Source organism: Neomonachus schauinslandi, chromosome 9, assembly GCF_002201575.2.
Source record: "Neomonachus schauinslandi chromosome 9, ASM220157v2, whole genome shotgun sequence".
NCBI lineage: Eukaryota > Metazoa > Chordata > Mammalia > Carnivora > Phocidae > Neomonachus > Neomonachus schauinslandi.
The window spans coordinates 85,060,058-85,082,334 of NC_058411.1; the positions used below are offsets into that span (position 1 = coordinate 85,060,058).

The 22,277-nt window shown below is 39.7% G+C and overlaps 1 protein-coding gene across 1 annotated transcript; it reads left to right on the top strand.

Moving 5' to 3' along the window:
* Window positions 1–2,471: 2,471 nt before the first annotated feature.
* EIF3J (eukaryotic translation initiation factor 3 subunit J) lies at window positions 2,472–22,146 on the top strand. The gene is made up of 8 exons (XM_021695564.2): window positions 2,472–2,602; window positions 2,689–2,792; window positions 12,181–12,235; window positions 12,719–12,810; window positions 18,138–18,252; window positions 20,130–20,291; window positions 21,572–21,645; window positions 21,982–22,146. Exons 1-8 carry the CDS (start codon window positions 2,560–2,562, stop codon window positions 22,111–22,113), a joined length of 777 nt encoding a protein of 258 aa, XP_021551239.1. The 5' UTR covers window positions 2,472–2,559; the 3' UTR covers window positions 22,114–22,146.
* Window positions 22,147–22,277: the final 131 nt, after the last annotated feature.

Below are 22,277 nucleotides of genomic sequence, written 5' to 3' on the forward strand. Positions count from 1 at the left end.
TTCAGCACCCAAAGATTGGTGTCACCACCACTCATTCAATCTCCAAAAGGATCATCCTCTATTTCTGCCATCATCCCCTTCCCCCCCACATCCAATCAGTCACTGTATTAGTTGAGGTTATCCAGAGAAACAGAACCAATAGCATGTGTGTGTGTGTGGAGAGAGGGAGAGAGAGAAAAGGAGAGAGAGAGAGAAAGATTTTAAGGAACTGATTCACAGATTGTAGAAGCTGGCAATTCTGAAATCTGCAGAGCAGGCCAGCAGGCTGGAGACTCGGGCAAGAGCTGCTGCTGCAGAGGCCAAAGGCAGTCTGGAGGCAGAATTCCTTTTTCCTCAGTGTGGGTTTTTTAAGGCCTTCACCTGATTGGATAAGACCCATCCAAATTTTGGAGGATAATTTGCTTTACTCAGAGCTTACTGATTTAAATGTTAATCACATACAATAAGCATATTCACAGCAACAACTAGTGTTTGACCAAAAAATGGTTATCATGGTCTAGCCAAGTTGACACATAAAATTAACCATCACAGTCAATGAATTGTTTTAACCCTTAAATATTTCTCAGATTAGTTCTTTCCTGTTACCACTGCTTTACTTTAGGCTTGTGTTCTCCTTTAATTAATTCATAAAATATTTGCTTTATGGTATTAGATACTGTGCCAAATGCTGGAGATACAAATGTGAATAAAAGATATGGATTGTGTCCTAGGGATCTTGCATTCCAGGCTTCCCTGCCTTCTGCTTGCCTACTTCTTATCTATCTTTATAACGGATGACTGTGTATCATTGCCTCTCACACTTTAACAGGCAGAGTCATCTGAGGATCTTGCTAAAGGGCAGATTGCAATTCAGCAGGTCTGGGATGGGGCCTGAGATTCCGCATTTCCAACAAGCTCCCCAAGTACTGCTGTAGATCAAGAATAAACTATGAGTAACTGGGCTGTAGAAAACCTCTGGAAAGACCATGTTTATAAAAGGTGTTTGTGTAGGAGCACCGGGCTGCCTCAGTCAGAAGAGCCTGCGACTCTTGGTTTCTGGATCCTGAGTTGGAGCCCCACCCTCGGTGTAGAGATTGCTTAAGTAAGTAAGTAAGTAAATAAATAAATAAACTTTTTAAAAAAATGTGTATTTTAGACTCCCTGAAAGGATACACAAGAAGCAGAGAACCGTTGCTCCTAGAAAGAACTGAATGGCTGATCATTGTATATACTCCTTTATATACCAAGTACGTGTATTACATATTCGAAAATAAATTAACAACAAAAGCAAAGTAAAAATATCTGAAACTGCTCCCCTCTTAATACCCTGCAGTGGAGCCCAGTGGCCCAAAGGGCAGAGTGCAGTTTAGCCCATCTTAAACCCTTTATTATGATCAGTTTACCTATTCAGCTTATCTCCGATTGTGCCAGTCAGGTCTGGGACCACAAGCATTCCTTCCACCGGAAATGCACTTGAGCAAATTTCACGTGGTCTTTAAAACTCCAGATACCTCAGCACTTACCCCAGGAAGCCTTTCATGCATTCCCGCCCCCCGCTCCCCCTGCAGTTAAAGTTATTACCTTTTTACATTTAACCTCATAATGCTTCTTTTTGTTGCAGTCATCACACTGTGTCGAAATTTTGTTTACATGTCTATCTTTGCTACTCGATTGTGCGCTCCTTGAGGACAAGGCTAGAGATTAGGCCTACCGTAGACTGAGTTCCGAAATTATTCTGCGAAAGAATCATGTACTGGCCTCAAGGGGCTCACGGGAAGGGGAAATCCTCGAGTTCTGGGGCTCTCTTCGATCCCTTCGTGACTAACTCGAGGCAATCGTGCCAAAAGCTGAATTCGAGCACCCAGGCTGGGAAGGCGGCCAAGAACGCGGCCCCGTCCACTCGCTCCTTCCCGGGCGCCGGGCCCACGCTGGCTTCCAGAGGGAGCTCCCCTCCGCCAGCGCGCGACGCCCCCTCCGAGGGTCGGGGCCGTCGGTCCACCGCCCTCACTGGCGGGCCTGGCGCTCACAGCCCGCTTCAGAGCGCAGCTTGGAAAGCTTAGGGGTCTCCTTGGTATCCGCCAAAAACCCCGGGCGCCGACCAAAGTGAACAGAGGGAGGGTGCCCCCGACCGGTTGGGGCGGGGCTGGGGTTGGCAGGGGAGGGCTGGCGAGGACAGGCGAGGGCCAAGCGCCTGGCAAGGGACCACCCTTCTAACTTCCTCGCACTTACGTTTCCTCCCCGGAGCCCACGCCGGAGCAGCCGTCTCCTAGCCGCTTCCTCTCTTCCCGCCCCACTGCCTTCAGCACCACTACCTCCACACCGTGGACTACTGTACCCTTGGGTCTCACCCTCCCGCCCCACTCCCGCGCCGGCGGCCGCATTCCACGCCCCCTTCTCGCCTGCGCGCGCGCGTCGCCCTGCCGCCGCCGCCAGAGAGGGCGGAGCCTGAGCCGCGGCGCACAGTCAGCCACGGTCCCAGCCTGCCCCGCGCCGGCCAACGAGAGCAAAGCCAGTGACTCACCTCCGCCGCGCTAACTCTTCGCTAGCTCTCCCCTCACTCACGCTCACACCCGGTTCGAGATGGCGGCGGCAGCGGCAGCGGCGGGGGACTCTGATTCCTGGGGTGAGGCGAAGTTACGGGGGCAGGGACTGGGCCAGCGCTGGCCTCAAGCCGAAGCAGGCACTAACGCGGCTCGCTCTCTTCCGTAGACGCGGACACGTTCTCCGTGGAAGACCCGGTGCGGAAGGTGGGGGGCGGCGGCACGGCCGGCGGGGACCGCTGGGAAGGCGAGGACGAGGACGAGGACGTCAAGGTGGGTGGGGGCCGGGGCTCCGGGCAGCGCGGGACCGGACTGGCGCTGTCGCGGGCGGGGATGCCCGCCAACGGGCGGGCGGGTGGACTCTGGGCCCAGAGGCGCCGCCCGGGCCTGCGGGCTATGAGTCCAGACGCGAGCGTAGGGCTCCATGGTGCCCTTCTCTCCTCTGCTGGCCGGCCATATGGGCCGGAGTCGAGCAGCGTGGCCCTTTGGACTTCCTTGGCGGGGACGGAGGCGGCCCCGGCCTCAGCCCTTCTTTAAGGGTCTGCGCCCAGGCCAGGATCCCACCCGCCAACTGGCGACGGGAGGTGACAGCAGCGGCAGGGCCCGGCCCACGTGCAAACTTCGCGGTCTGGAGCCGCTCGCCAGAAGGATCTCGGAAGTTGGGGATTGAGCCCCATGGTTTTTCCCATATGGAAAGTCATGCAACCCACCTGCCTTTTTGAGCTCAGGCCTCCCAAGGGTCAGTAACTCATTTACGTTTCCGAAGGCTCATTTGTAGAGTTTGTTCGAGCAGTTAGATGAAATGCTGTGGTTTAATTTCAGTGTTTTGTTTTTTTTTTAAAACAAGACAAATAGATGCAGTAAAGTGAAATAACTTTAGGCTTCCCTCCCCCACCCTGTGGTAAAAGGATGAACCGAGTACTAAGATAGTCAGCGGCTAGTGGTCAGAAACCTAAGGTAGTCCACACAGCGACCTGGAAAACGGACAGTTCACAGAATGAGTTATTTGTCTACATACGAACGACACCTAAGGAAATACTGGTTGGAATAGACGAGGGGCCAGTGTTTTTCTCCTTCGTCGTTTGTTTTTTGCAGACTCCTGGGGACTCATCAAATGGCTTCAGATGACAGTTTGACTAGTGCGTTCATTGTTTTGTTTTTGTTTTAAGTAGCTAACAAACCTTTCAAGACCAGAATGTTAAGGTTCTTATTAACAGAACTCTCAAAATCTTTTTATATTTGTGCAGATAAAGTTTTGTATGAATTGAGAAAATGGTTTGTCTTGGTTTTGATTCGCTTAGTGGATGTTTTACTTTCCTAACTTCTACCCTTCAACACATATTGGGAACCCTATTAAGTCCTTCTGCTTGGGTTGAAAAACTTTAAGCTAGATAACACTGAACTTAATACTACTTTGGTTTGGATTTTACCTTTTTCTCCTGAGTCTGATGAGGTGGATGTCCAATTTATGGAACAGCTTGAGGTTCAGGAAAAATAAGAGCTTTGCACACATTGGAATTAATAAATGAGTAGTACTCTTGTGAAGATACTTAGATGCTCCACTTACATGTTGTAGAGACATGGGAATGGATTGTCTGTCAGTCTCATTGCAAGATATTAGTTACCTCCCTACATTGTAGTGGACTTTCTGTTTTGAGCCTTCAAATTTGTCCTTTCACTTTCTCCTTATTGGATGCAGCTGTTAGGACATCTGTTCTGAAAATTGGGAATAATTTAGCTAATGAGAAGAAAAGATTAGAGAAATCAGAAAAGAAGTACCAGAAAATGAAGTCTGAATGGAGCAGTCTAAAGTGATACCATGAAGTAGTGTGCCTGAGATTATTGGATCTAAAGGGTGTCAGTCCTGATAAATATAATTCTGACCACTTGTAACTAAGATTTACAGGTTGTAAGAGACCATAAAGGTCATCTTGTCCACTCACTCTTTCAGTGCAGGTTCTTTCTTTTATGCAAATATCTTGTTTCTTTTACATAAACATTGAAGTTGATCTTGAAGAAAAACTGAACTTGTCCATTTTATTTCCTAAGTTGAAATGTTGGTTTATTTCTTTTGAATTTCTTCAAGATTCCCAAGTTATGGTATTCAAGGAATAGTTTGATTCCTAGGCTTTGGAATCAGACGTGGATGTATATTACTGGCTTGTCATTTTCTGTATTTGTGGTTATAAACACGTTTTTTAATCTTTCCTTTTAGTTTCTCAATCTATATTTTCATTATAGGAGATAACTTCAGGGGGTTGTTTGCTTTATTTATTTATGCATTCATTCATTCATTCATTCATTCATTCATTTATGGTGGGAAGGGAGAGAGAAAATATTAAGCAGGCTCCACGCCTAGTGTGGAGCCTAAGGTGGGGCTTGATCTCATGAGCCTGACATGACCTGAGCCGAAATTGAGTCCTACACCAACTCAGCCACCCAGGCCCCCCTGTTTTGTACTTTTAAGTGATTTAATATGTCTTAGCGTTATGCAGAGTTGTCTGGCACTTGGGAGGCACTCAATAAATGTTAATACTCTCTTACTTCAAGATGTAGTCTTAATTTTTCTGGCTAAAGGAAAATATACTGGTTAGATCTAGTATCTGGGGTTTATTTTGTGCCACATTTTGTGATTTCCTAAGCTCCAGAGTAAGTTATCTCCACAGTGGCTATTTACTGTGAATTTTGGGTTTTGAATGGGATGATCTTGGTTATCAAGATAGCAAGTTTTTGCTTGCTCAGAGTTTACCAATCTAGAGTTGAATTTTGTCACTTTGGATGGTAGCAAGTAATACCAAATTTCTGAATTCTAATGTTTTAGTACTTAATCTTTTGGTAAGGATGCGAAAACAAGGCTTAGTTTTCATGAGATCAAATAATCATAACCTTTAAATAGTACAACATACAAATTTTTTTAAAGTCTTCAAAGGTAAGATATGCAGAAACAGAATAAGTTCTTCAGTTTATGTCATCATCTAGTGTTTAATCTTTAAGAATATAGATTTAATGTCATTTGTAATGTCCTGAGAAATGAAAACTGAGGTCTTTGTTACAGTAATTTGCTTCAGTAGTTTACTGTCTTTCAGTAGACATTACAACATTTTGCTGCCCTTGACTTTTCAAGTAGGTGTCTGGTAGTGGCAGAAATGGATTTAGGTGAAACCATAGAATTGTTAATATTCATGAGGAGAGAAGCCTATGCTTCTTCCCAGTTAAAAAGATGACAACTAGGGGCCCCTGGCTGGCTTAGTCGGCAGAACATGCGACTCTATCTCAGGGTTGTAAGTTCGAGCCCCATGTTGGGTGTAGAGATTACTTAAAATTAAAGTCCTTTAAAAAAAAATGAGAACTAGGAAGCATACTCTCCTGTCACATTTGTTATTTTACCTTTCTTACTGTCCTGATGTTATTCAGAGGTAGTGGGAGGAATTGTTCACTTAGCATGTATCACTGGACTCCTTCCCCATTGCTGAAGTGATGTGCAGGTTGTGTCGACTAAGAAGGCACTGAGTACCTATCCTTTGCAAGCAGGGACAATACAACTTGAGTCTCCTAGCATTTCAGTATAGAACAGATTAAAAGCTGGATTTATTCAAGGTATGTAGAATTGTTTTGGGGAAACCTCTCCTGGCTGTGTTCAGACGTTTCTGGCATTTGCTCCTGTAATGTTTTTATAGAATTTTTAAGAAAGATCTGAGAATGAACTTAGTTGAAAACTGCTTGTCTCATCCTACCCATTCAACCATCTGTTAGGATCCTGTCCGGCTTAATAGTTTAATCTACCAGAGTAAGGACATTTTTCAAACATTGGAAATAGCACTTCTGAAGAAGGGGATCTCTACTTCAGAGGAATGGGAGATTATTGGGAAATACTCAGAAATTGGGCATTTTGCCAGGAAATGAGTATCTTGAAGTGTGTGTGTAACTTCTTATGAAAAATTCCAGATATAAACAGAGGTAAAGAGAAGTTTAATAAACCGATGAGAAATCTTATTTTTTTCTGTATCTCCAGTTACTATTCTCCCCTCATCAGATTATTTTCAGGAAAATCTCGATTATATCATTTCAGTTCCCTGATAGTTTTTATAAACTTAGTAAGTCTTTAGTTAGAAAGCATGTTTGTTACTGAAAAATATTTACCTAATGTGTTTGTCATGCTGGATGACTGAAAATAAATAAGCCATTTGTTTAGTATTCAGTATCTTGATCTTGCTTTAGCCAAGCATTTAAAGTAGAATTGATTAATGACAGTTCTAAATATGAGACCAGGTAGGCATTGAGATGGAATTCAACTGAGTGCTGAGCCATAATACATAGTAGGATGTTAAAAACTTAATGAATTGAATTAAATGAAGTAGAATTTATTGAGACAGGTACCTTGGCTTCCAGAAGCCAGGCTAGTCCTGAGATGATGGAAGAACATTTGGGCTTTTTTTAAAAACTGAACTTTGCTGGGAAGTCTAGTCTTGCCAGAAGCCTGTTAGAGAGTTCTGAGGCCTCTCAGAGCAGGTCAGTACAGCTTACAGAACATCAGTAAAAGGCTCTTTTCCTGCAAAAGGTTATTCTTTATCTAAACCAAACTACTTAAAGAAAAGTAAAGGAGTATATGTTAATTAATGGACTCTTGCTATGGGGCAGAAGAATTTTATCCTCCTTTGAAGCTACTTATATTTGATGATCTATAAATATATCTTGCTTAAGTTGGAAAGCATTTTCAGCCCTAAATGTGTTCTCTTATTGCATGTGACATTCTGTAGTTGTACATTATAAAAATGGCAGATTAGCCAACTACTGGCTATATTATTAGAAATTTTAAAAAAGCAGGATTTAAAATTTTTGTTTTGTTTTCAGTTCTCAGTCATGTTCAATTGGGAAGCAGATTTTAAACTTGAAAAGCAGCCATCTTTTTCAGAGAAATGGCTCAAATGATATTGGGTGTGTATTGTAGAAGAGTATAGATAAGCAAGTAGTTTATAAACTGCCTCTGTTTTAAGGAAGCTAGCCACTTTACAAGAGCAAGCTAGGTGTTCTTTTGAAGATAAACTGAATATTATAGTTAGCAGATTTCTTACCTACCAAAAATAATTGGGTAAGGAATTTACTTGGTTATTGATAGGTATTCTCTGGAACCAAATAACCATTTAGAGCTTACTAAATTACAGATTTACTCGCTATTTAAGTGTGTTTTAGTTGTTTCTTTAAGAACCTTTTTTGAATTTTATCGGAAGTTATTGTCAGCATTTACAAAATCCTAGTGTTTATAGAAAAATTGGGCAGATTTTGACATTCTACTTTACATGTACTTAGGCACTTGCAAATTTTATAACTAAGAAAACAAAAACTTTAAGTTCTTGGAGAAAACTACCTGACCTGCTTTTGGGATTACAACTATTTGGAAGGGTGACTAGTCTCTTTGTTAACATCACTATGCTCCCTTCTTTAGGGACTTGTCCCCAGTGTGGTAGAAACTTCAGGGCAGATTTGAGCACTCTGGGGTGGGGGTGACAGTCAGGGCTTGCCTTTCATGGTTCTTTTATGAATGTGGGAGCAGGTTCCATAGCTGTTCCCAGGACTGGTTGATAGGAACCACTGCTTTTGCTTCTAAAATCCATTCTGTGGTGGAATTCTAGGTAGCCTCATTATGTCTGTACTGATGGGACAGTTTAACTTGAAGGTCTGGAATAAAGTTTATGCTTTGATGGGGAAACCAGGAACAGGGATTGAGGTGGTACAAAGAGTTGGTATAAATGAGATACTGAGGGAGCAGTGATATGGGTGGGGGTGATGTTTTACTGGCAAAGGGAACTGAGAAATGCTCCTCTGATGTATCTGTTTCTCCATTTTGGATGTACTGGGATGGAGCTGCTCATTTTAAGCCATTCTTCTCCCCTCTTGGCTTCCTCGTACCAGAGGCTGCTGGACTATTTTCTTAAATTTAGTAGAAAATCATCACAGGCAATTTGAGGTAGGAAATTGATAGAATTGTAGCTGGGCATAATACTGTGTGCCATACCCTTCTCTTTCATGAGCTTTCCTACAATTCCAGTGGAACTCATTCTGGAACTGATTGAGAGAACACATTTTGGTGGGGAGAGACCTAATTCTCAGATAGTTATTGTATACTTCAGGGCTCAGGTAAGAAGTTATGTTTAGTATGAAACTTTAAAGGAACTTTGGTCCATTTAGAACTGTTTCCTTCATTTTGGGGGCTTTTTGTTGTTGTTGTTGTTCATTATATTTCACTGAGATTTTGGGATAGCTATCTCAGGGCCTTAATATTCTTATCTATAAAATGGGGCTAACACCACCTGACTTGTAGAACTTTTGTGAGGGTTAACTGTGTTATTACATGTTAGGCCCTTTGCTCAGTGCCTGGTGCAAAGTAAGTACTTGGTAAATGCTTTATCATCATCATCATATCATCACTATTATTAATAGAGAGTGGTGAATATGTATCCCTTTGAAGTAAGCAAATGGTCTTCCTGTCAGAAGCACCGCCTAAGCAGAATATCACTCACAGACCCAGCTTTCTATGTTCTTTGAAGATTAAAACAACAACAAAAAACTCCTGGTGGTTAATTTTTATTTTTAGCTATAGGGTTCCTTTTGTACTATGGTGTATTGACAACAAGCACTTAAGCAAACCAGTGAGATTATTCAAACATTTGCTCTCTAATTTCTAACTCTCGTATCTTAGATGTCCAAACAGTGACTAGTAGGTTTGCTTTCAGTCTGTTAACCTTGAACTGTGAGTTAAACAGCCAAAGTAAGGTGATTATAAAAATATTTTCCTTTTTTTTTTTTTTGAGATTTTATTTATTTATTTGTCAGAAAGAGAGAGAACACAAGCAGGGAGAGTGGCAGGCAGAGGGAGAAGCAGGCTCCCCGCTGAGCAAGGAGCCTGATGTGGGACTCCGTCCCAGGACCCTGGGATCATGACCTGAGCCAAAGGCAGACACTTAACTGACTGAGCCACCCAGGAGTCCCAAAATATTTTACTTTTATACAAATTTCTTTCTACTCTGCTTGCAGACCATATGGCAGCCTTAATCGGGATTTTTTAGTTCTTTGGTGGACTTAGAGATTTTTATTAAAATCAAGGCTTGGTTAGTTTAAATACCTAGACTGATTCAGATTATGACCTGTCTTATTATAAAGCAAAAGCTTGGTGTCATGGCACATTAGTCATCTTTTACATCTTCCAGTTGCATCAGGGCCTCCTGCTTTGCATCTGCAATCCTGTGGTTCAGCTTCAAATGGCATATCATAGTGTGCCTGGTAGTTGCTGAGACAATGGCCAGGCTACCTATAGATTAAAGCCCTATCTAAATACAAGGCTGTGTCTGTCCCTATTAAACTTAAACATTCTAAATGTTTGGAGCCTTTGGAAAATTGTTTGATAATCAGTTTATATTTAGTGACTCTGTTAGGTGTAGAAAAGACAAGAGTATAGATCCACCTTAAAGGGCCCTACCCAAGTTAGGGAGTGGGTTCAAGAAGCTATTGATTAGCTCTTGACTGGTCTTAAATACTGGGTTTAAATATTATATGGATTTAATTCATTAACAGGGTTGTGTTGAATGGAATGTTACTTGAAATAACTGAACCATTGCATTTGGGAAAGTAAGAAATACAGAGTCCTTTCAGTTTTTTATTTAAAAGAGCTGCAAATTACTTTAAGAGAAGTAGTTTTGGCTTGGTTATCTTGTATTTTGTTAACAGAGAAGCTTTTTTATAGAATTAGCCAAGTTGATAAAAAGTTAATATGGAAAAACAAACATGCAAGAATGGCCAGGAAAATACTAAAAAACCTGAAGGCCTGTAAGGGTGGGACTAGCCCTGGCCTATGTAAAAACATACTACAATTAAAGTAAGGAAAGCAGTATGGTATTGGTCCATGAAGAGAAAATAGATAGTGGGATGGGATAGAAAGCAGAAATAGACTAATAAGTACCTGTGAAAATTTACTATATGGTAAATCACTGGACTCAGGTGGACTTTTTAATAACCGATGCTGTGACAACTGGGTAACCATTTGGAAAGAGAATTAGATCATACTTCATACCATACAAGAGAAAAAACTCCACATGGACCCGAGATCTAAATGAAAAAACAATGGAAGTGTGTATGTTCTAGAAGAAGCTGACTTGAAATCCACAGGCAAGAAAAGAAAAGACTGATATATTTTACTGCATAAATATGGTGGGATCCATATACTTCATGGGGAAACACTAGAGGCATTTCCATAAGAGAAGAAAATAATCATCATTATCACTGCTACCATTCACAGTGTACTAGAGGTTTAGCCAGCAATTGGATAAATCAGTTGTGGAGGCATAAGAATTGGTAAAGAAGTAGGGCACCTGGGTGGCCCAGTTGGTTGAGCATCAGACTGTTGGTTACAGGTCAGGTCATGATCTCCAGGTCATGGAATCTGGGGCTTCAGGCTCCGAGCTCAGCGGGGAGTCTGCTTGAGATTCTCTCTCTCTCCCTCTCCCCCTGCTCTCTCTCTCTCCAGATAAATAAATGTCTTAAAAAAAAAAAAAAAGATTTGGTAAAAAAAAAGTAAAGCCATTCTCATTTGCAGATGATATGATAGTACACCTGGAAAACTCTAGAGAATCAATGAAAAGTGATAAATGGATTTAAAAAAAAAGTTAAAACATAAGGTAGCAGGATATAAAATTAACATATAAAAGCCAATTATATACACAAATAATAACCAGTTAGAGGACATAACAGGAAAAAAACCCTATTTACAGTAGGAACGCAGAAATTCTTAGGTATGTACCTGAAGAGAAATTCACAAAACTTCTAAGAGAGAAACTTTATTTATTATTTTTTTTTAAATTTTTTATTTTTTTAAAGATTTTATTTATTTATTTGAGAGAGAATGAGAGAGAGCACATGAGAGGGGGGAGGGTCAGAGGGAGAGGCAGACTCCCTGCCGAGCAGGGAGCCCGATGTGGGACTCGATCCCGGGACTCCAGGATCATGACCTGAGCCGAAGGCAGTCGCTTAACCAACTGAGCCACCCAGGCGCCCTATTTTTTTTATTTTTATTTTTTTTAAGATTTTATTTATTTATTTGAGACAGAGAGAATGAGAGAGACAGAGAGCACATGAGAGGGGGGAGGGTCAGAGGGAGAAGCAGGCTCCCCGCCAAGCAAGGAGCCCGATGCGGGACTCGATCCCGGGACTCCAGGATCATGACCTGAGCCGAAGGCAGCCGCTTAACCGACTGAGCCACCCAGGCGCCCCTATTTATTTATTTATTTACAAAATATTTTATTTATTTGAGAGAGAGAGTATGGGTTGCGGGGGGAGAAATAGGGAGCCTTGCTGACCCAGGGCTCGATCCTGGGATCATGACCCAAGCCAAAGGCAGACACTATGAGCCACCCAGGCGCCCTTAAGAGAGGAACTTTAAAACACTCCTTGAAAAATATAGACATAAACTTGAACAAAGGAAAGACAGATCTTTTCCTTCGCTAGGGTAGCTCAACATCATGATGTCTGTTCTCCCAATATTTATTTATAATTTTAATGCAATACCAAAAAAATTCTCATAAACCTGTTTCTGTGGAGTTAGAAAAGTTGATAATAAGGTGCACATGGAAAAGTAAACATGAGAATTATTAATAGAGGTCCTTTTCTTTAGGATAACTGGGATGATGATGATGATGAAAAAAAAGAGGAAGCAGAAGTAAAACCAGGTGAGCCACTGGGGTTCCTTCATTTTTGGTTTTCTCTCTTGGTGAGCATGTAGTGTTCGTGTTAAGACACATGATGGAATGCTCACAAAATTGAAAATTGAAATTGGTGTTTAGAAACCCAAACATCCTTCTATTCTCCCTTTATTGTTCTCTCCCACTTCTTCTCTCCCCTCAAATCATAATCCGATTGGATTACTGCCTGCCGCTCTCTGTTTGAGTGCTGCTGTTAGGAGAGGGTAGAGGGTGTGGCCTCATTTTAATGCTCTAAATCCTGCTGAAAGTGCTGGGGAAATATGAAGGGAGATGTTTGGGTCTAGGGGTCAGATCAGAGAGTCCCAGAACTTTTCCATTCTTACTTGCCTGTAAGTCACCATATGAAACTAGCTGGGAGAAGTTGGTCTCTTGAATATACAAGTGTTATATGTCTGTCTCATCCATAAACTGGTAAATATTCAGGGTAACTGATTAAAACATTTCTTTCAGAAGTCAAAGTTTCGGAAAAGAAAAAAATAGCAGAGAAAATAAAAGAGAAAGAACGGCAACAGAAGAAAAGGCAAGAAGAAATTAAAAAGAGGGTAAGTACCATTCATTTCCTGCAATACAGAAGTCTCACATCAGTAGTGGTACAATGTCTTAACAGACAGCAATCTGAAGGGCTTCGTAAAGACTGTTCTTGGACGCTATCAGATAAGTGAATCCCCAAACTGAATTTGTGGTTTTTGCAAAAAGGTAACCCAGAAGTTTTATGTATTAGAATGCCTTTTAAGTTTCCACATTCGGCAACAGTCGTGATTGTGTAGTACCACAGTTAGTGATTTTTGCCAGTGCCTGCAGTTCTTTCTAGTTGTGATTAGTCTTTATTTGCAGTGTACATATTGGGTGAGTGAAATATAAAAAATACCATTTCTCTGCCATGTACTATGTAGGTGTTTTTGTTCCTGATTATTTGGAGGAAGATCAGGAATACTCTATTAATTTTCTTAATAGAAAATATGTTTACATGATTAAAAAATCAAAACAATAGTAAGAAGAACTCCCAACTCTTCATTTATTTATCCTGTTTTTCTCCTTCTATCCCTTAAGTGAGTATCAGTTTCTTACATCACTGAGGTATCTTTATGTATTTGGATACTCCTATATATTCTTATTTCTTGCTTTTCTTACTTTTTTTATTTTTATAGTTTCACCTTACTTTATTTACTGTATCATGTAATGTATTTAATCTTTTCATACCAGATCATAAAGAGCTTTTTAATTTTTTTTCTTGGCTTTTCATTCAGAAAAATTTCAAACATAAAAACAGAGAAAGTGAATTATATATGTCACCTATATGTAACAGTTGCTAATATTTTGCCATATTTGCTTCATCTCTTTTGTTGTTGTTAAAATACAATCAAGTACATAACAGACATTATGTATTTTATCTTTAAATACTTCAGTATGCATCTCTGAAAGAGCAAGGCTCTTTCTCACATGATTACATACCTAATAAACAGTAATTTTTTAACATCCTCTAGTATTCAGTTTATATGCATTTTTCTGATTGTCCCAGAATGTCTTTTATGTATGGTTTGTTCAGACAAGGACCTTGCATTACGTTAGGTTGTTAGCATATCCTAAGTCTCTGGAGTGTCTTTCTCTCTTTAAAATGACATTGACTTATTGAAGAGAGGAGCCCAGTTGTCTTATAAAACATCCCACCTTCTTGATTTGTCTGATTGCTTATAGTCCCAATTTCCTGTAACTTGGCAGTTTGATTGGATTCAGATTAAACATTTTTAATTGGAGTCCTTGAGAGGTCATGCTGTGTGCTTCATACTGCATCACATCACACCAGGAGTCACATAATGTCTGTCCTATTATTAGGGATGCTAAAATTGATCACTCGGTTAAGGCAGTAACATCCTTCTATTACAAAATTACATATCCTTGCAAGTAATCCAGTCTGACATCAACGTCTCACCCATTTGTTTAGTATTAGTGATGATTGTTGCCTAGTTTTATTAGGGATTGCAGAATGGTGATTTTTCTCATCCTGTTATTTCTCTTCCATTTGTTATTGGCTGGCTTTTTTTTTCCCCGAGAAGGGAAAAGTAAGAAAAAAGTAAGAAACTTTGCTGTTTGGTTACTTTGGATATGGTTTGTGCTGGAAGAGTAAAAGCTTAATTGTTTTCTTTTAATTACCAATTTTTCAGAGTAAGGAGGGTGTATAATAGTAACTTCAAATGGTGAAAAATGAGGGATTTTTGTGGGTTTCTTTTTGGGTAAATTTGTGGATTTAGAGTTTTTTATAAAATCATTGTGTTTTACTCAGATACAGTAATTATTTTTTTGATGCTCATATTGTCCCAGTTTTAGCCAGTAGGAAACCCTTTAAGTTGTTTAGTCTTCATCTTTTTGACAGAATCTTTGAAAACTTCCTTGCTTTCTGACAGTAAGAAGTGTTGGGTTCACCTGGTAAACTCTTCTTTAGGCCTGGAATCAGCTACTTCTTTATGGTTCTTTTTAGTTGGAAATGATATTTAGAGGCCAAATCTAGTTGCTAGTAGTACTTACTGTTACTGAGGTGGTCTTGCCTCCTTATACCCTTTTTTTGGGTGAAGCTAGGAAATAGATAAATGTACATGAGTATATGTGTGTATGTGTTGTGTGTGTAAGCATTAGTTCATATTGATGTTTTCTCTTATTCTTAAAATACTGGTTTCTAACAATGTTAACGTAATTTTTATTAGCTTTTCTACAATACCAGTAATACTAACAATGTAAAGCTACTGAATCAAGTTTAGGATTTCCTTGCAGTTCTTTTTGGGCTTAGAATATATCCTACTAAGGATATAGAATTACATTCTGGGTTCTAAAGTCATTTGTATTATTTTCCCTGTGTATTTTGATATACGTTTTAGGGTCATTTGTTTCCATTTGTTTTCATTTTTAAGGTTTTCTTTCTTATTTAACTTTATTTTTTAAACATAAATTATGTTCAGAAGTCAAAACTATAGTGAAATGGTACACTCAGAAGAGTCTCAGACATCCATTCCTATTCTATCCTCTCCATCCTGTTCCCTGTCACCCCCTATAAGAAACCATTTTCATTAGTTTTTGGTTTAAACTGATAAGAACAGGGCGCCTGGGTGGCTCAGATGGTTAAGCATCTGCCTTCGGCTCAGGTCATGATCCCAGGGTCCTGGGATCGAGTCCCGCATCGGGCTTTCTGCTCCTTGGGAGCCTGCTTCTCCCTCTGCCTCTCTCTCTCTGTCTCTCATGAATAAATAAATAAAATCTTTAAAAATAAATAAATAAATAAACTGGTAAGAACAGATTGCCTAGATGCACCATATTTTATTTCACCAGTCTTCTAGTGATGGGACAGCTAGATTTTTTTCTCCCAGTCCTTTTAAAACTTGATGAACAGTGCTTCCATGAATAACCATATGTGTGTGTCATTTCTAATGGGTGTAGTCACATTTGCAGGATAAATTCCCAAATGAGAGATTGCTGAGTCAAAGGGCAAATCATATTTGTGGTCTTGATAAATGTTCACAAATTGCCCTCTGTATGGGGTTGTACTAGTTTGCATTTGTCTACAATGTATGCGAGTGCCTGCTTCCCCAGTCAGTAACATTTTAGATACTTTTTAATAACTTACATTTGTGTATCTAAGTATATCTACATGTGTGTTTCTATGATCAGAACAAGCAATAGAATCTTATAACTCAGTCTAAGAAGCCATCTTGATTAGATCTTTCTTGGTCTTTGAAGTTAAAATTTATACTTCCTTTTTTGTATCTTGGTATTAGTCTCCAACATAAAGAAACCTTAGTTTGTCTTAGGTCAAGTATTGAGTTAAGATATGTGCAGTTTTGATGCAGAAAATACTTAATGATGTCCAGATCTACTAAGACGGTTGAGTCAAGATATTTCCCTGAGAAATATGCTGAGAATTCTTTAACTTGGTATAATGACGTTTCTTATTTCATCTTCTTCATGAGAAACAAAATGCTGTGTATTACAGAAGTGGACTTCTGAATCAATCTGTAAACTGCACAGACGTGGATGACCACAGATGGCACAAGCTCCCTCTACTTTTCTTCCCACTTCAGTAAATACTGTCACAGATTTTCCCTCATAGTAAAATGCATTTGTTGTAGGAAATATCACAGTCTAAAGAAATGATATTCACTAAACCATTAACTGGCATCTCAGAGGAATAGGACTGGGAAATAAGTGACAACTTCTATTGTGTGTGTTTAAATTTGTTAATAAATGATAATGTGCTCCTTTTTTTAAAAGATTTTATTCATATATTTGAGAAAGAGAGAGAACACGAGCAGGAGAGAGGGGCAGAGGGAGAAGGAGAAGCAGACTCCCCACTGACCAGGGAGCCCGATGCAGGACTCGATCCCACCTGAGCCGAAGGCAGACACTTAACCAGCTGAGCCACCCAGGCGCCCAATAATGTGTTACCTTTATAGTAGTAACAATATAAAAAGATAAATTCTTTTTATGATTCTTTGGGGAAAAAAAACAAACACTTTTTTATGTCTGCATAGTATAGTTGACCTTTGAACAATAGGAGGGTTAGGGGTGCTGACTCCCTACACAGTCGAAAATCCACATACAACTTCTGACTCCCCCAAAACTTAACTACTGATAGCTTACTGTTGACCGAAGTCTTACTGCTGACATAGTCAACACATAATTTTATAGTTGTATGTATTATATACTGTATTCTTCCAATAAAATAAACTAGAGGGGGGAAAATGTTATTACATCATAAAGAGGGGGCGCCTGGATGGGGCAGTCGGTTAAGTGTCAGACTGGACTCTTGGTTCCACCTCAGGGCATGATCTCAGGGTCATGAGATCGAGCCCCGTGTCGGGCGCCACGCTGGGCGCTGAGTGTACTTCAGATTCTATCTCCCTGTCCCTCTGCCCCTCCTGCTGCTTCTCTCTCTCAAGTCTTTAAAAAAATCATAAAGAGAAAATGCATTTACTATTACTATATTTATTTAAAAAAAAAAAATCTGTGATTAAGTGGACCCATGCAGTTCAAGCCTTTGTAATTCAGGGGTCATTTGTATTGTCATATGGATGTGCTATACTTTATTTAACCATTCTGTTGTTGAACATTTGGGTTGTCTCTAAATGTATTTGAAATTATAAGTAACGCTCCATTGGACATCCTTGTGGCTAAATGTTTGTGTGCATCTTTGGTTTCTTAAGATAACTAGAAGTGGAATTATTTGATTCCGTATAAAGCATATAAAAGTATTTTAAGACTTCATACATATTTCCAAGTTGCCCTAGAAAAGTTGTTTCAAAATACGGTCTTTAGCAGCAGAATATGAGAGTGCAATCGTTCCCTTTTCTGTAGTCTAAATTCCATATTTTTTAAAAAGGCTGTTTTGGAAATAAAACCCAGTCTTCTGGGTTCTAATCTCAGTTCTCTCACATTGCTAGCCATGTTAACCTTCTGTTACCATGGGCATATTGTTTAACCTCTTTTTGCCTCAGATTTTTTTTCATGTAAAATCAGGATAAGAATATCTGAAGTGTTGGGGCGTCTGGGTGGCACAGGTGCTTAAGCATCTGACTCTTGGTTTCAGCTCAGGTCGTGATCTCAGGGTCGTGGGATTAAGCCCCACGTCAGGCTCTGCGCTCAGCATGGAGTCGGCTTGAGATTCTCTCTCCCTCTGCCGCCTCGTGCTTGTTCTCTCTCTCTCTCAAATAAATCTTAAAAAATATCTAAAGTGTTTAAAAAGAATGCCTGAAATATAATAAACACTTTATAAGTGTTTGCTATTATTTATATGGGTTTATAAAAAAAGAATGCACACAATACAAAAATGTCCTGGTCCGTCCTAAGCCAGCTGTTTTAAAACTTCCTTTCTGTCTCATTTTAGTTAGAAGAACCTGAAGAATCTAAAGTGCTAACACCAGAAGAACAATTAGCAGATAAACTGCGGCTAAAGAAATTACAGGAAGAATCAGACCTTGAATTAGCTAAAGAAACTTTTGGTAAGGGGCGGGGGGGCATGGTGATTGCAGTGAAGTATTGAAGTTCCAGGTGAATGCTATGGAAATGTTACTAGTTATGAAAGTTTAGAAAACATCTCCTTTTTTGAAATAATATAATACTGGCTAACTTAGATATTAGAAAGTAGTTTTTAATATTTATATTTGAGATTTCATTGCTTAAGGTTGAGTGAGATACATGTTCAGATTTTTGAATAATTGTTTTGAGTATCAAGTAAAAGATTATTAAGTCATTGGACCCAAATACAAATACCTTTAAATACATTTATCAGCTGGATGAAATGTGAGGCCTGTAGCTTTGAGGTTTAAATGTTGAACTGACTATAGGGCTGTGCCTTTGCTCAGGGTCATTTTCTTTCTGTGACCCTTCTTAGCCTTCACCATGCCCTGTCTTTGGAGGGCTTCCATTTCTGTGTGCTATCCCTGCAGCTGTGGGTGGTACATGAGATAAAAGACATGTTCAGGGTCCTGTGCGCAGGGGAGTTCAGAGTGTTCCGTGGGTAAAGGGTAAAGTAAGAAACATGGCCAAAGAAATAGATAAAAGCTCTCACTTTGTTTAATTAAGCTCATTGTTGTCATCACCTATTGAGTACTTTTCAGAGTAGAAGGTCATGTTGAAACAGTTAAATAACTTTGAAATTGAAACCTAGAGCTAAGAAGGATCTAGTTATCTTGAGTTTTACTCCCATCCTTCCTCTTTTTTAAAATGGATCGAGCAGGCTATAATGATCATTCTCCTTTCTGCGGGAGGTGTGATTTTCTCTCCACGAGTTGCCAGCAATCTGAGAGTAGTTGCTATGATGCTCTCGTGCACTGGTGTGTGCTTGGCATGTCTTAACTGCACTCATCTCATTACATGGGGCATGTAGCCATTATCCAGTGTCTTCATGGGATGGTAAAAGCCACCCATGTGTTTATTAAAGAGAAGAGTTTACATGGTACCTATAAATTCTAATGTGGGACCACAATTATAGATTAAAAGGCAAAAACATGCATTCATACAGGCATCATTTGGTTAATAGGATTTTAATGTTGTGTTTCTCATACTAAAATACTGAATCAGTGATAATTGTTAACAACTAATTCACTTTACTATTGAGGAGGATACAGAGTGTACTGTCTCTTAGCCTTGAATCCTTTTAGGCCAGATTTATTTTTCTCTTGGGATTTAACACATGGTTTACCCCTGCTTAGCCTCTGGAATCAGTTAGCTGGATACTTTCACAGGAACCATCTTTATTTATTTATTTTTTTGCTTTTTCCTTCTCTCTGCACTTCCCTGTGGGCTATTCTTAGACCTGTGCTTTAAGAGCATCCCTTTTGTGCTAGGGACTCCTTTGGTGGTCTGAAGCCTGGGTTCCCTCTTAATCTAATGTTTTTAAATGCATAAAATACAAAGGATTTTACTTAGTTAAGGAAGCCTATTGAAATAGGTATCAAAATATTTAAATAATTTGATACAGTAATGTGCTTCTTTATTAATGCATTAAGTAAGATCTAGTGGCAGGTCTAATAAGTAATGTAATTTGAAAACATTATTTCAAGATAACTACAACTGTAATGTGATATGAAAATACCTGATCTTTTACTGGTAACAGGTTTTGCTAATATCACTGTGATTTGTTGCCTATAATTAAAATGAAAGGAAATGCTAAATTAAAGGTTAGTGAAAATAAAGCTGTAAATTTTTTTCTGATCCAAATTCACAGACCTTCTGAATGCTGTCCAAGGACTCCAGTGGACCTGTGTTAAGAACCTGTGCTTTAGCATGAAATAACAGGGTTGTTCAGGTAGCTAGTTGGTTTATAAACTTGAAAAGAATCTTTCTGATATTTTTAGTGTTCCCTCTTCTCCCGCAGGTGTTAATAATACAGTTTATGGAATAGATGCTATGAACCCATCTTCAAGAGATGACTTCACAGAGTTTGGAAAGTTACTAAAAGATAAAATTACACAATATGAAAAATCACTATATTATGCCAGTTTTTTGGAAGCCTTAGTTCGAGATGTGTGTATTTCATGTAAGTAATTCAAATCTCTATCTTTGTGGGTGGATTTTAGGAAGGGCACATCATACTCAGGAGGATGGAAGTTGACAGTTTTTTTGCATTCTATAATAAATGTAGGATTTGATTTTTAGAACTACGTTACCTTGGGAATGTTCTGCAAATAGACGGTGAGTGTAAGTGGTTTTGTTTTTTGAGGCTGCCTTCTTAATGTTTTTAAAATGGCTTCCCAAAAGGGACATCTGGGCTTTGCTGACCGAGCAGTTAACAAAACACTAGTTTCTTCTTTTATCTAATTATATCTTAAAGGGACTAGGAAGTATCTTTGGGGGAAAATGATCCCTGAACATATGGAATTGTAGACCTGAGTGAGACCACAGCAAGTGTCTGTTCATTTTACAACAAGGAAGCCTGTGACTTGGTTTAAGTTGTTTAACAGAGCTGGTCCCTCTTCTCTGGGCCCGTGGGTGTGGTGCCAAGCCCTGAGAGGAGTCATACATTTCAGAGGCAGGGTGTATGGGAATTAAAAACCAGGGGTGGAGTGGCACTAATGTGGAAGGGGACTGTTTCTGCTAGTATTTGCTGTTGTTAAGATTGAGAAAAAGGAATTCCACACAATGAACTTTAAATTGGGTGTTCCTTGAGAAATCTTTACTAAGCTGGAGGTTCTGAATTTGATTAGTGATATACCCATAGTTGGTATATTATTTGCACATACTTTTTTTCCTATTTTTGAAGGTGCTCTCTAACCAAAACTGATATACTTTTTTTGGTGGCTTGTTAGTTCTCTAAGGATGGAAGGATGTGTTTTTCTGTAAACAGGCTTGTGTCTAATGGGACACTGAGGTTTCTGAGACACCTACTGTTTTCATTCTGGTTCCTGTGGTAGAAAATGGAGACCCACGGGGTGGAGAGTTGTCATTTGTAGTTGTAAGAATTGTCATTCCACCTTCATTCAGCCACACCTTACTGCGCATTGAGGATATGTTGTGGAAAGGCATGGTTATCTGCCCTGTGGTTTTTTGCCCCCCGCATTCACGTGTGTAGATTGAGTAAGGAAGTATGGCAGGGAGCTCTGTGAGCTCTGAAGACACTTCTCGTTTCTCTTTGGTTGAACAGTGGTGCTTGGTTATTACAGGTCATTATAAAGAAATTTCAATAGTTCTGATTTGTGAGCCTAACCATAGATTCTTTACCATCTTATGTTTAACAGGACAAATTCTTAGTCTTTTCAAAAGTTACTGAAGTTAATGATGGCCAAATTAGATGTGGTATTCCTTTTTTTTTTCTCTTAGTGGAAATTGATGACTTGAAAAAGATTACCAATTCATTGACTGTGCTTTGCAGTGAAAAACAAAAGCAAGAAAAGGTAAGAGCAAGCGTGCGGGGGAAATGCGTATTACATGCTGATGGGGGTGTAGGCATAATAGTCTATAATAGTCTAAAGTGTAGTAGGAGCCTGAACTAGAACTTTAAACTGGAACAGAGCAGGAGCGTGAGTGCCATTAAGATCCTTTTGTTTACAGACTCGTTCATAGCTTTCTTTTTGGAATTAATAGAAATTGCCCGGTGTTAGGGTCTGGGATCTCCCTTTGAGAACTAAAGCAATTTTTTGGTACCAGAGGCTTGGGTGTCTGAGGGTTTCTGTACTGGAAAAGGTACCCATAGTAGGTAGTCTCACGAATTAATTCTCTTTTATCTTTAGCAAAGCAAAGCCAAAAAGAAGAAGAAAGGTGTGGTCCCTGGAGGGGGATTAAAGGCTACCATGAAAGACGATCTGGCAGATTATGGTGGCTATGATGGAGGATATGTACAAGATTATGAAGACTTCATGTGACATTTTCTCTTCTCCTGGTGTCTTCTTTCTGTTGCCCACAGTCCCTTCAACATGTAGCACAACTTCCTTTCCTTTCAGTTCTGCCAAATGCTACAATCAGAAGTGCAGTATCTTTTGTGCTGGTTATTTAACCCCTTGACACTTAGGTGCTAATGTGCGAATGA